This window comes from Hyperolius riggenbachi, chromosome 3, assembly GCF_040937935.1.
Source record: "Hyperolius riggenbachi isolate aHypRig1 chromosome 3, aHypRig1.pri, whole genome shotgun sequence".
Classification (NCBI taxonomy): Eukaryota; Metazoa; Chordata; class Amphibia; order Anura; family Hyperoliidae; genus Hyperolius; species Hyperolius riggenbachi.
In genome coordinates, this window is record NC_090648.1 from 167,362,879 (window position 1) to 167,378,155 (window position 15,277).

Consider the following 15,277-nt stretch of genomic DNA (forward strand, 5'->3'; position numbering starts at 1 on the left):
AAAGACAGTTTTTTTCCTTTTACCAAATGGCAGGAAGCCTGCAGCAGAGTTTCCCAGGCACCCAGCTGTGCTAAGGACCCATCCATCAGATGAAGTTAGATAAGTAGCCTGACAGAACCAATTTAGAGGAAGGAGAGTGAGACTCCCTGGCCCTGATCACAGCAGGGAAGCCGACACGTAGCCTGCTGTCCTAGCTTCAAAAGAGCCTTCACCTAGAACTGACCTGCTGTTACTCCTAGATGTATATAATATTCCATAAACTGCTATATGTGTCATATTTCCTGTGTTGCCAGGCTGGCAGGCCATCCAAACTCACAAGGCATGCCGGGCCTTGCCTGGCACTGGTACTGAAAAAGTTTCAGAACATTCTGAGGAACGGGATGACAGTTAGGCAGTTCGAAAGTGCCTTTTTATGATACCACAGGGGTCCTACCCCTAATGTTTGGTATCAGGGTGCTGGGTAAATCGGGACGGACCTGAAAATGTTAGTAAATCTGCCCTGACCTGTACGGTTCCATGAGATAGAGCCCATATATGGTTAGATATGATTTTTGGTCCCCAGGACAAGGGGAGGACTCATCTCATATTCTAAGGGGGTGTGTGGCTCCCGCCCTCACTCCCTCCTACTGGATCAGGGGCATAAGAATGGCAGAGGACCCAAACTCAGTGTCCTCCACCTTGAAACATTATCCTGATTACATCCTTGCCAGCTTGAGGACATGCTGGCATCCATCTTGTCTGAACTTTGCTCTTCAACTGAAACAAAGGAACTTTACAAGTTTTCCCAGAAAGGACATATTTCCACGAACTTTAAGTATCCGTTTTTCTTCCCTTTTATTTTTTATACTGTGCTATTAATGTCTCTATAATTGTTGATTTTAACGATTTTCTGTATATATTAATTATATTTCGTTTTAATAAACGACGCTAAACGTCCTTTATCAGTGGCGTAGCTAAGGAGCTGTTGGCCCCGGTGCAAGTTTTACATGGGGCCCCCACAAGCAGTCTATACATAACAATTGATACGGCACACGAAAACCTGCTAAGGACAACCACAGTGTCAGAGTTGCAAGAAGGGAATGGGGAACAGTTTGTTAATGATTACTACTATTCAAAGCATCTATAGAAGTGATTATTACCAGCACAGGACCAACAGAGAGCTAATACTGTGATAGAGGGTGGACACTTCGGGGCCCCTCTGGCCCAAGGGCCCCGATGCGGTCGCTACCTCTGCACCCCCTATTGCTACGCCCCTGTCCTTTATTGATCCATCTACCCTGCTATTCAGCCGCACAAACTGAACCATGGTGTCTGAAGAGTCGCTACTATTGTTGCTAGCTAGACAGAATAGAGTGTGTTTAACCATTTTTATTTGCAGGTCTAGAATCAGCCAGTCAGTGGGCTCCTCTGTCCCATGGTAACAGAGGTGGTGGCAGTTATACCCTGAAATAGTGTGTAATTTGCAATTACCCTAACTCACAGGCTCCCTTCTAGTCGGTCTGCGGCCAAAATTCCAGTGGTTACTGTGCACTGATTGCGACCACAGCTTGCATGGTCTGTGTGCTGAAACCGATTGGAAGGCATTTTGCGGTCCGGCCACTAGGGGCCTGTGACAGGTGTTTGACGTGATCACATTTCAATTCACCAACAATGAAAATGAGTCCTTTACTGAAAACCAACCCTTATTGTAAGAGCTTCCAGAGTTAATGCAAATAAAGACTTAGCAATAAATCACATGAGTCCAGGATGGTGGACTGATTTTTTAAATATCTTAGAAATCCTCTTTGACTTTCATTATTAAAGCAGTCCCTATATAACCCTTCCACTCTAACATTAACATTTAATAGGATAATTGTAACTATCAAACATGATAGACACAAATGAGATATGAATAAAACATTGATTCTGTGAGAAAATTCCATTAAATGATGTTTTATTTAAGCATATTATACAGTATATTTTACATTTGCCAACTTTATCTTATTCTTTGTCGACATATATGGTATGCAGATTCAGAAGACCAGAGGGCAGCTTCCACTGCAAGGTTCTGTCTAGTTCATGGGGAGTTGCTGGGCACACTGTACAGTATGATTCATTAATAAGTGTATTTGTTGGAAGCATCAAGCATGACAATCTATTATACAAAAAGCCATTGGCATAACTAGAGGGGAGAAACACCTGCTGTGGGGGCGGGGCCCCAGCTACTAACCTTCCCTTCCTCTGATACAGGGGAATATACTTCAGATCAGGTGTATTTGTGGCTACGCTTGTTATAGGTGGGAAGATCATGATGGCCGGAACTTTTTATGGGCCGCACTTTTTAAGGGTTTTATGACCCTTGTGAGATCAGCCCCAAGGCCGTGAAGGGAACCAAAGCGGAGACAAGGGAAGGGGTGTGAACATCCAGGGGCCACATCAACGTTTTGCATTTCCCATGAATTGTAGTAAGGTCACTGCAAAAAGCTCTATAATGGTGCAAAGCCTGCATCCCACAGAACCATCACCAGGGAGAGTAGTGATACATTCTGCATATTATTTTTTAAATTTGTTTTATTAAACACAAATAGTAAAACAACACACATTACGGTACAGGCATATTCACAATGCTCACATGCAGGTGAGAGTAGTCTTGATAGCCACATAGCGCAACGTGGCCTGGACCAATAAACATCATACCAGTCCAGCGTCACCCTTATACATTGCACAAATAGATAACCAGACTCATAACAGTTTACGCAGGTCCTGCAACTGTAAGTGTGATAAGTACATACACGGATCACAAGAAACAAGATACATTCTACATATTCTGTCCCCTTATTTTCTGAAAAATATCGAGATCATTTGTAAAATGTGAAATGCATGTGTAGTAGTTGTACAATTGTCTTAGAGTAAAATGCACTATACGGTTAATTTATTTTTTTCCCCTGTAGCTGTCACCTACAATAGCTAGTGAAAATGTATTGCATGCCTGAAACAACCATCATTATGGCACATACTCACGGGCTACAATTGTCGCCGCAACCACGTGGCACGCGCGTGTTGCGGCGACAGGTCGCCCGTGAGTATGGCGCGCGCACCCCGAACCGTCGCTCATCGCTGCTGTCACCAGGCGATTGGCGCGGTCAATCGCCTGGCGACAGTTGCCACCGCAACTTTGCCACAACTGTCGCTAGTCCGCGTGTGTATGCGGACTAGCGACAGCAACCTATAGAATCACACGGAGCTTCCGGCGGGGGGGAGGAACGTCGGCGACAGCTTCCGTCACACCACCAATCCCTCTTCCGCAGTGTGTATGCGGAGGGACCCGGCGATGAGCTGTCGCCGGTCTGTTGGGCACACGCTCTCGTGTGCTAGCGACTAGCGGCAATTGTAGCCCGTGAGTATGGGCCATTAGAGTACAAAGCATTCCATTTTGGAGTTTTGGTGTGAGCAAAACTATCAGTGAATCAAGTCTGCAAGTTTCCATATTCTGCCTGCAAACTGAGTCGTTTTTTTTGTTTGTTTTGGGGGGGTATTTTTTGCATGAAGCAGAATTTTGAAGTCTAATTCTAGTAATCATAAAGCCTATTCTATAACACAGCCTATGGCAGCATTCAGATATTATCAAATGCTCAAAAATTGGGAAGTAGAAGTTAGCAGTGCACACAACCATAGTTGACCAGTGGCAAATTTGTACGGATTAGTATGCCGCCGATGAACTGGGCGCAGGATGAGCTGACTGACAGCTCACCCTGCTGCCGCTCAAATCCCCCGTGATGTTAAATACTATTCCCCCCTCTGAGTCATTGCAACTCGGAAGCAGAAGTAATTTGGGATTCGGCAATAGTCAGAACCCTGAATTATCCTTACACAACCCACACACAATAGCATTACTGCTACAGCGGGACCTAGTTTCGTGCACAGAGACAACCTGCTTACCAAATATTAGCACCCCAGTAAAAATCCTGATCAGGGGCGTCGCTTGCCCCAAAGATCAGTGGCACGTGCCCCGGATGTCCCCCAGGCAGAGTCAGACTGCGGGTGGCAGTACTTGCCTCGGTGGCTTGATCTCCAGATTCTGAAGACATCTTCTCTTCCGGACTTCTTCCCCAAGTGTCTGATTCTTGGATGCTAGGGGAAGAATTGCCAGCTACAGAGGATGTCTCCAGACTTGGAGAGCAGATGGGGGAGATGAATAGTTCCTCCATCTAGCAAGGAAATGAACAGCGCTACTTAAAAACAGATAAGTGCCTACCTGCAAGAGAGTGCAAGCCCCACTTGTGGGATAAAATACACACCTAGCATACACATAACCTGTCTACCACTGGAGGATGTTGGTTTCCTGTAACAACTTGCATGCAACTTGTTAAGTACTCGTCCCTCCCACTGCAGAGAAGTCATCCTTGATGGGAGGGGACCTAACACTAACTAAATCCTAACCTATGCATATGCATAGCCTGGGTGCGGCTAACCAAGTAAAATTAAAAATTGAAAATTGTGCAAAAGGTGGATCAGCGCATCACCAGGCCGCCTCCGAATGGCCACCAATCTGCTGGGTGGAGGAGGGTTGGGGGGAGGAACAGAGGACACACATACAATGTGCATGCTCCCTAAGGAGGCTCCAGGCACCACAGCTTCCAGCATGTCACCACAACACCCAGCATGCCCCATAGTGGCATCACAGCACCCAGCATGGCACCACACAGCACCCAGCATGCTCCATAGAGATGCCACAGCACCCAGCATGGCACTACACAGCACTAGCATGGCACTACACAGCACCAGCATGGCACCACAGCACCCAGCATGGCACCATAGCACCCAGCATGCCCCATAGAGGCACCCAGCATGCTCCCATAGAGGCACCACAGCACCCAGCATGCCCCATAGAGGCACCCAGCATGGCACCACGGCACCCAGCATGCCCCCGTAGAAGCAACTCAGCACCCAGCATGCCCCATTAAGGCGCCACAGCTCCAAGAATATCACCATAGAGTAGTGTTTCTCAACATTTTATAGGTATGTACCCATTTAAAACCCTGTACTTACGAAGTACCCCTAGAATAGCAAACATTATCACAAGTACCCCTTGATAAGTATATATTTAATTGGAGTACAATGGTTCTAAACAATTTCCAAGCATTAAATATTGCTTTTAGTTAGCTAAAATACTAATTTGGTGTTGTTTAAATAACATTAATGATTTTCTAAAACTCTAAATGTGTTATTCTTGGTTAACTATATCAAGCCCAAGTACTCCCTGGAACCATTAAAGTACCCCCTGGGTACACGCACCACGTGTTGAGAATCTAGGCCATAGAGGCACCACAGCTTTCAGAACACCCCCACAGAGCAGTAAAGCCTCTATGGGGGCATGCTGGGAACTGTGGTATCTTAATGGAGGGCATGCCTGGAGCTGTGGTGCATCAATGATGGGCATGCTGGGTGCTGTGGTGCCTCTATGGGGGCATGCTGGGTGCTGTGGTGCCATGCTAGGTGTTGTGATGCCTTTAGGGGGGCCTGCAGGTTCTTCTATAGGAGCATGCTGGGAGTTGTGGTGCATCATGAGAGAATGTGAATTGGTCCACTAGAATGTTAGGGAATGCTATGGGGGGACTGCCAGACAACCTGGCAGCAAGCAGAACCTGCCCAGCAGAAAGCCAGACCAGCCAGCACAGAAGCCTGGTAACTATGCCTGTAAGTGACACTGCCTATTTATGTGATATGCTGCATTTTTTTCTTATTGATAGAGAGGGGGGCTTTATCCAACATTTTGCTGGGTAGGCCTACTTAGACCACTCACTGTTAAGTTCATATAAATTTGGCTCCAGTCATGACCACACCCCCATTCTGGTTTGAGGCCACACCTATTTTCTGGATGGAATGGCCAAAAGTACCCCGGATCACTTAGGATCCTGATCTTGATCATTCATATGGGTAATTCATATGGCAATAAGGTTGTCCAGTATACTACCTAATTACCTCATCAGAACTACCCGTTGATACAAAAGGGGAACCGTGATAGGCTGTGCTCACTCAGTTCTTTTGGCTGCTGGCTATTGTAGTTTCCCCCACTCCTTCCAGCCAAGCTATGTATATTGTATGTCTGTATAGAGAAAAATGCTCTGCATGTCTGAATATCATGTAATATTTTGCCAAGGTTCATGAATTCTTGATGTTATATTTCTTACTTACCGTCTTCATAATTAGTTATTAAAGGACAACTGAAGTGAGAAGAATATGGAGGCTGCCATATTTATTTCCTTTTAAACAATACCAGTTGCCTGGAAGCCCTGCTGGTCTATTTGGCTGCAGTAGTGTCTGAATCACACCAGAAACAAGCATGCAGCTAATCTTGTCAGATCTGACAATAATGTCAGAAACACTTGATCTGATGCATGCTTGTTCAGGGGCTATGGCTAAAAGTATTAGAGGCAGAGGATCAGCAGGACAGCCAGGGCAACTGGTATTGCTTAAAAGGAAATAAATATGGCAGCCTCCATATCCCTCTCATTACAGTTTTCCTTTTAAAGTGAACATTTTTTTCCATCGTCACATGATTAATAAGGCACTGCTAATTAACGTCTGGCTGTTATACTGTAATACAAAGCATTTTTACTAAGACTGTACTCAGAGCCGGATTTACCATAAGGCACTGTAGGCACGTGCCTACAGGCGCCTGATGATGGAAAGGCGGCTCACTCCTCTCCCTGAGTGCCTCCCTCCTTGCTTCCCTAGGCAGAGTCCTGTTGAGAGTGTAAATGAGAGGTTACCCACCCAGCTCTCGGTATTCCACTGACAAGATCTCCCTTCAGTCAGGGGCACCTCTAGATACTTAATACTGAGGGTACCTCTGGCTACCTAATACTTGGCGGCACCTCTACCTACTTAATATTGAGGGTACTTCTAGCTACCTAACACTAATGGGCACCTATAGCTACCTTGATGGGCAAGGGAAGTAAGGGAGAAGTGACAGCTGGGCCAGCCAACATACTTGCAGTGCGGTTCAGCGGGGGTTTGTGGGGTTCTGGAGGGCGAAGTCTAAGGTGCAAGGACATCTGTGCCTATAGGCTCCTGTAAGGTAAATCCGGGCCTGACTGTACTGATCCCTGCCTCCTAAAGTTGCTCTCCTTTGTGTATTGCCAGTGACTTAGCAACTAGAGCTGCTCCCATTAGAAGCCATACAAACACACTATTACATCCCTGCTACTCCAGCCTCTTTCAGTTTACATGGGAGTGACTAGCAACAACTATTCCTTTATCTCTGTAAGTACAGACATGTTTCATACATAGTTATATATGGTATACAGTATATATATGGGTTGCTAATAGTTCAGGATTTAAAAAAAAAAAAAAAGGTGTGACTATTTCCTTAGTGTCTCAGTGTTACTTCTGTTGCATGTAGTGGAGGAGGTAGCCAGTCACGAAAGCAGACGTTTTTAGTTAAAGTAGCTGTCATTTGTCTTTCAATTTTTGCAAAATCCTGTCATTACTCTTTTTTTTGCTAATATAGCAGCTGACTTTTACCCACCATGCAAATGCTTTATCCATTATTGGTTGCATGGTAGCCAACAGCACTCTTGCCTGTCAGTGCTGGGTCCCCAGTTTAAATTTTGGCAACGACACTATGTGCATGGAGTTTGTATGTTCTACCCATTTTCCCATTTTTATGTGGGTTTCCTCTGGGCACTCTGGTTGATGTGTGTGTATGTTTGTGCGCCCCAGTCACAGTCAGGCGCATCTGCCTACTGACAAGGCTGCTGTGCACACTTCACACTAAATCAAACCCCTTAAATTAAAAATAAGAATATGAAACTCTAGAAAAGTTCTATTTACCAAGCATACAATTACATATATGTAGTGATATTAGTTTGAGAAAAATAACTGGCACTTGGTGGGATTTGCCACCGAGAGGAGCCTAACTAAAAGAAGCCCAGAAAAACCAACATTGTGGACTACATAAACAAAAGGAACTACTTAACAAATCAACAGTTGTCCAAGGACAGACACCCCTTCCCTCTTTCCCCACTCCCAATTGACCTAGACTTTCCATTTTGTGAGATCAATACTTTCGATTGATTTTTGTTTAAAATCAATTAAAAATCAAACAGCTGAATTTTGGGGGGGGGGATAGATTCCTAGCGACGTAATCAAGTAAACTAGGAGCAGAATGGGAAAATCAATAAGTGTATGGGGTAGACTTTTAGATTCATGTGAGAATTTATAAAGCTTGTAGTATATTTGTTTGATTGTTTTAAGCCCTAGTTCAGGCTTGTGTTTTTATGCATGCTGTGTGGAATAGATCTTGATTTGCAGTGGTTTGTGAACCATTTGTACATTAACTTTTATGACCTGGCTTGCAGGGCTCCAAACTGACTTACTGTGAGAATGTCAGATGTAGCTTAAATAGACCAATCAGCTGTCTGTGAGCTTTCCAGACTCCTCCCCTATATCCAATCATCACCTACATGAAGAAGTTGAGGAGGAGCAGCCAGTCTTTCACTATGACCACTAGGGCCCGGTTGAGGCAGAGGCTGGATAGGCTCCAGCCTCTGGGCGCAGGGCTACATGGGCACCAGAAGGAGGGCCTGGGGTGGGAACCTACCTAATACTGGGGTATGTCTGGCTGAACTGGGCAGGGGTCTTCCTAATAGTCGGTACACTTTTGCTACCTATACTGGGGCAGGCACAATTCATGGGGGGATGCAACTCGAGATCTCCGCCTCTAGTGCTGGAGAACATTGTCCCGGACTTGATGACCACAGAGCTGATGCTGCCCCTTGCTCCCTCTTCCTGCTGAAAGATGAATTCATTTAGTGAGTACTACAGCTAAGGGTAACTACCTCACCCTTGGCAAGAAGGAGCTACTGGATGATGCTAGGAAGGAACTTTCAATATATTAGTTGTAAAAAGAACAGACATGCAACCCACACAACTTTCTGCATTGCTAGTACAAATTCACTGTTATAGGCTTAAAAAACTAGAGGCCTGAACTATGAAATTCCTCATAAAGTGAAGTGAATGTAAAACACTGAAGCAAAGGTAGAACTGTTGCCTAGAGCAGTCAATCATCTATAAAAAAGAACAAGAATTCTAACACTGTCCTTTAGGAAACTGTTCCACGTTTGTAATTGGCCTCTTTGCAGCTGGATTTATAAGTCGGGTTTATTTAGTGGAGGATGCTTGTGTCATGATGTATGCATAGCCACATAGACATCTTAGATTTCTGTTGCTCAGGATTGACTATACATGATTGTCTCAGGTGTTCTTACATATAGGTGGTTAATGATTAATCATGTTAGATGACTTATGGCTGAACTCTATTGTTGGTGCCTGATTTTCTATATAAAGGTACATACACACATACGATACCTGTTGGTTGAAATGGCCAATAACCAATTCAGCCACTGATTGTTTTATGTGTACATCGGCCACCAATCGATCCTGCTCAGGTGTCGGGAGTTGTTAAAGAGAACTCAAGGCGGTTCCATGGGGGGCAGATGGGACACAGAGGTATGTTCTCTGCCTCATGACACGCCTCTGTGTCCCCACACTGCCGATCTCTGTCCCCCTATCGCCACACTATAGCCCCCCGAGTTTAGCGACAATATTTTTCGCTATCTCGGAGGTAAACAAAACGCCCGCCAGGGACGCTCCTGCAGAGTTTCCAGAGCTGCCAGGCGTGCCCCCTGCCGTTCCCCCGCCTCCCTGCACGCTGTGAATAAGAGACAGTCTCTCCTTCCAGCGTCGTGACCCAGAGGTCACAAAAGTGAAAGTGGATCAAATGTAGTAAAATGACATGACATGTGATCAGGCTCTAGGGGACCGTGTCAGCTTTACAGCCCCACCCAGTGGTGGAAAGGGGCGATGGAAGATTCTTTCACCACCAGATAGCACTGTAATGTTGACACAGTCTCCTGGATCCCGATCACGTCATATAATGTGATCGGATGTGATCAGGACCCAGAAGACATGTCTGAAGTTCAGAGCCACAGGTGGGGGAAAGAAGAAGCCGTCTGGAACAGGTAACTATAACTGCTCCCTGACGCCCTGATGCAATAGGCAGTCAAATGGGACTTGCCGGCAGAGGTTTAGAGTTTACAATTTTCAAACAAAATATTTTGTTTGAAACTGCTAACGTCGACGGGTAACAGTTATCATATGTGTGTATGAAGCTTTATCCAATCCCACTGTCTATAGAGCACAACAATCTGCTTTTCACATAGCTGAGCACTGTCTACACAAGTCTATTCTTAAAGGAATACTGTAGAGGGGTCGGGGGAAAATGAGTTGAACTTACCCGTGGCTTCTAATGGTCCCCCGCAGACATCCTGTGCCCGCGCAGCCACTCACCGATACTCTGGCCCCGCTTCCGGTTCACTTCTGGAATTTCAGACTTAAAAGTCTGAAAACCACTGCGTTTGCGTTGCCGTGTCCTCGCTCCCGCTGATGTCACCAGGAACGTACTGCACAGGCACAGACCGTACTGGGCATGCGCAATACACTCCTGGTGACGTCAGCGGGAGCGAGGACACGGCAACGCAGGCGCAGTGGTTTTTAGACTTTAAAGTCTGAAATTCCAGAAGTGTACCGGAGGCGGGGCCGGAGCTTCAGCTTATTTTCCCCCGACCCCCTTACAGTATTCTTTTAACTATGCCCTGAGCGAGGGCAAGATCAAATGTAAAGTGTGTATTAGGGGGGGGGGGGGGGGGAGTGTGTGTGTGCGCGCGCACGCGCGCCAATCCCACAACCTGGCGTTTAAAATGGACAATGCTTAATTTCAACAAGAATTAAAATTAATCTTTAGGTTTGTTGCTCTCATAAGTGTGGATCGCATTGTTTTTATTCAATAATAAATTCATTTTTCCACCCTTATTTTACAGTGGTGAGATGATGAAATCTTACAATAAAAGGCCACTGATCAGTTTTAACTACCATAATGCAGGTAAGCTTCCCAGCAGATTTTTTTTTTTTTTTTTAAAGAATCACTTTTATTGAGTTTTTTTTTTTTTTAAAGAAAGAACAGAACAATACAAATTATTGCATTGTTACAATTACAATTATAACAGTAAACTCTTAACTGTGGCTGATATTCATAAAGTGCAGGCCCAAGGGGCAGCAGTTCAATATACAGATGAAACTCAGCAGGCATTCGGGTGCCAAGGCCAAGCACCGTCCTGGACTGGTCATACTTCGATGCAATTTCTAGTAGAAGGAGGCACTCCACAGGCATGAACTTGCGTTCAACTTTATTGCATGTCAATGCAACTGTTGGACTGGTCATACTTCCCCTGAAAGCCTCCCGCCTCCCCATTCCAAACATCAGGATTATGTGGTTTAATCATCAATTTACAATTTATAAAAAGAGGTCCAACACGACCAAACTTTTGTGAACTTCTTCCGACACTTCTGCTTATCACACACCTGCTTTAGGAGCACTATCTCCTTATGGACATAGGAAATCCAATCCTATAGAGGATAGCGGCGTTTTAGCAGGGGCAAACATGCCCATGTTGATTATAAGGTAAAAAGCAATTTTTAATGTCGCTTCAGAGTCTCTTTAAGCCCATCAGAAGACTCAGAATGAATAAGCCAATCAGAGAATGGGGATTTAGGTGGAAATTTCCGAATTCTCTGATTGGCTTATTCTTTCTGAGTCTTCTGATTGTCTTAAAATTACAGCATATCGGATAATGCAGATTTTCTGCATTTTACATTACAGAAAAAATCCGCCAACTTTAGCAGTTACCGTAATAGCAAAGCCCCCATAAGTCCTAGAAACACCAAATTTTCAGGGATTTTTAAACAGAACATTGTGAACAAGATGGAAAAAAAGTTTGCAAAAAGACCTTAGAGTTTTTGAGAAAATTGATGTTAAAGTCAGAGGAAATTTGCGCGATTTCTGGCGGAAATTGGTAGCGGAAAGCGGAATCGGTAGCAGTAGCGGTAATTAGCAATGACGGAATGCGGATTTTCCACGGAATCGGAAACTGGCATTTCCGACCATCCCTAATTGTCTGTGAAACCAATAATGGAAAATAAGGAGAAGTCTCATTGGGGCACACATAGATTACAGACGGTATTGTTGGCCTAGGGCGGTAAAAAGTACAAATCCGGCCCTGTATACAGGCAACCAATTCAAATGAAATACTCACTTAAAAAAGTGAGATTTTTACAATCATAAAAATTACAATGTGGGAGTCTTCTGTACATTAAGCTGTGTCCTGTGCTATTACTATCGTTGAAAAGCATCCTAATCGCAATCCAACTCTGAAACATTATAACTGCCTGAGTAATGTGTATGTATATATATATACAGTATATATACATATATATATCACAGAATGGCTCTTGTAGCACTGTAAAATTTCTTAGCAATATATACTTTACACAGGGCCAGATTTAAGGCAGGGCCACATAGGCCATGGCCACAGGATCAAGGGCGGGTGGGCAGCAGGCTATATGAGGGGGGGGGGGGTCACCTGGCTACCTATACTGGATAGAGGGGGTTATCAAGCTATCTATACAGAAGAGGGGGAGGGAGGGTCATCTGGCTTCTTATACTGGCAAGAAGGGGTCATCGGCTACCTATACTGGAGGGAGGGGGGTCATCAGGCTATCTAAACTGGAGGAGGGGTGGGAGGTTTATCTGGCTACCTATACTGGAGGTGGGGGGAAGGGTCATGTGGATACCTATACTGAAGCTGCTGACAGTGGCCTTGGGCGGTAAAGCGTATAAATCCAGCCCTGACTGTACCTAAATAGGGAAGGCATTACTATGGGCTCACCAACGGCAAACTTGCATCCCATATTGTCCAGCATGACCTCTGACCTTAGGTCAGCTGGCTATTGGTCTTCGTGAACCATCGTATCCTGACATTAACACTTATTCGCAAATGTGGTCCCTGTCTCAAACTCTAGTCTATCCATCACTATTGCCCAGCTAACTCCAGGTCAGAGATGACCTGGGCATTATAGGAATGGAAGTTCTGCACTGGTGAACCCATGCTAAGTTCCATCTCCATAAATAAAGTATGTGTGTTATTCCATCTATGGTATAGAGGCATGAGCTTTATGGTGTGGTCTCTTTGTCACAAGCCCCATCAAAAGAGAAAGCCAAGAATCCAGTGATTGATCAGAAGAAGGTGGACCATTTGGAAGAGGAATTAAGAAAAGGCTATCATCAAGAAGCGGTGACTCTCAATGCCGTGATGGAAAATATGACACGCCTCTATTTGAAACGGTAATTAGTCTTGTGCTGGAATAAGCGTAATCACTTCTGGGAAATAAACTATTTATGAGGAAATAATAGTCACGTCCTGCCAAACAATACAGATCTCACATCTAAAATATAAATCTAAATATTCACTTTAAATTGTCCTTCCTGTAGAGAAAAAAGGTAATAGTTAGGAAATGGCATTCAGAGTTACTTCATGAGGGAACGTGTGCATAGAGGGATGGTTCTTAGCTTACACATATTTTTAAAAGACTTTAGTTAAAGTAAGGACATATGGTCGAATGCTAGCCAGGAAAGCAGGAAGTTTGGGCTAGCAGCAGAAGTTTGGGCACCCCTGACTCCAATATTTATTGGATGCCGCAGGAAATAAAATTTCCGTTCCTTAACAATAAATACAATGGGTCCTTATGGCGGCATTTGAAAATTGATGGTTTTTGCAGGTTTTTTTTGCTTTTACCAGACTCAGGGACAGTTAAGGTTAGCTGCGGGGGAGGAGGGGTTAAGGTTAGCCATAAAGGGGGGGGGGGGGGGTTGCGGTGGCGGGATCGGTTAAGATTAGCTCACTAATCCTCGCAGCCACTCACTAATCCTCTGGCCCCCCGCTGCCAGCTAGTTTCGTTTTTACCGACAGGACTGGCCCCGCGTAGCTTTCTCCGCATTCCCGACTGTAATTAGCGCTATTGCGGGCCGCAACGCGTACAAAGATACGCGTTGCCGCATTACCTACGCGTAGATAGGCGGCAACGCGTATTTTTGTACGTGTTGCGGCCCGCAATAGCGCTAATTACAGTCGGGAACGCGGAGAAAGCTACGCACGGGCCAGTCCTGACGGGCCTGTCGGCAAAAACGAAACTAGCTGACAGCGGGGGACCAGAGGACTAGTGAGTGGCTGCGAGGGCACAGGACTGCTGCAGGGGGCTGGTAGAAGCCCCAGGTGAGTAAAACTCATTTTTTTTTGTCTGGCTTAAGTGTCCCTTTAAGGTTAGCCATGGGGGTTGCATCGGCAGGGATGGTTAAAGTTAGCCGTGGGGAAGGGGGCAGTTAAGGTTAGGGATTGGTGGTGGGAGGGTTCAGTGTGAGAATAGGCTTAGGTTTAGCTTTAGTAAAATATCGGTATTTAATGCTGATATTTTACTATCATTGTTTACACTTTAATAGTAGAATATTGGAAAACCTACCAATCTTCTATGTTTCTGCCTGTGATAAATTTTAGAAAGTATATTGGGGAGAGGAAAGAGTTTACAATGTGCAAACACTGACTAAATCATTTATAAATGAATACTGTAAAAAAACAAAAACAATTGTACTCATTATGTTATTTTGATTACAATTCCTCATGTTCCTCTGATAAATACAACTGCTCATTAGTGTGTAGGGAGAGAGTAATATTCTGAATTTTCCAATGTAAAGATGTGTGACAAAAAGAAGCTTTCCAGGTTTAACAGAATACACTGTAATAAATAGATGTGTAATTTTGTTTACTGTCTGTCAGGCCATTTGTTTGTGGCCTGCTGAGAAGTTCATCCCTTGTTTGCTGCTTTTATGTGGCAGGTTTCAGGAACTGGAGAAAGAGCTGAGGATGGCACAGCTAGAGGTGGAACAAGCAGAGAAGCAGCAGTGGGAAGCGCAGAGAACCCAATCAGAGCTGCTGCAGCACAACTGGGAGCTCCTGAGGACACTGCAACATCTCCGCCAAACACTGGAAACACAGCAGAACCGTAGACACAGGAGGCAGCAATTTCCATCCGAGATTACACACTGGAAACTAGTGGACCTGCAGCGTGCAAATCATCCTGTGTAATTATAGCCATGTTAGCAAATATGTATATACAATATGAGATATAAAGGGATTTAAAATATATTTTTGCAAAAACACTTTACACTAAAGCCATCATTTGTTTTGTTTTTTTATTATTTTAAAGAACAGTATAATCTTGATTTGAGATTATGGTTGTATAATTTACTGAAAAACAAGGGCAACATTATTCATCAGAATGTAGGAATGGTTTGTTAATGATAACCACTATTCAAAGCACATATGGAGTTGATTACTACTGCAAC

At 44.6% G+C, this 15,277-nt stretch overlaps 1 protein-coding gene across 1 annotated transcript; it reads left to right on the forward strand.

Annotated features, from left to right (window-relative positions):
• The first annotated feature begins 7,158 nt into the window (after positions 1 to 7,158).
• On the forward strand, positions 7,159 to 15,061 carry LOC137561215 (coiled-coil domain-containing protein 102A-like). The gene is made up of 4 exons (XM_068272471.1): positions 7,159 to 7,245; positions 10,863 to 10,924; positions 13,078 to 13,222; positions 14,768 to 15,061. Exons 2-4 carry the CDS (start codon positions 10,870 to 10,872, stop codon positions 15,015 to 15,017), a joined length of 450 nt encoding a protein of 149 aa, XP_068128572.1. The 5' UTR covers positions 7,159 to 7,245; positions 10,863 to 10,869; the 3' UTR covers positions 15,018 to 15,061.
• Positions 15,062 to 15,277: the final 216 nt, after the last annotated feature.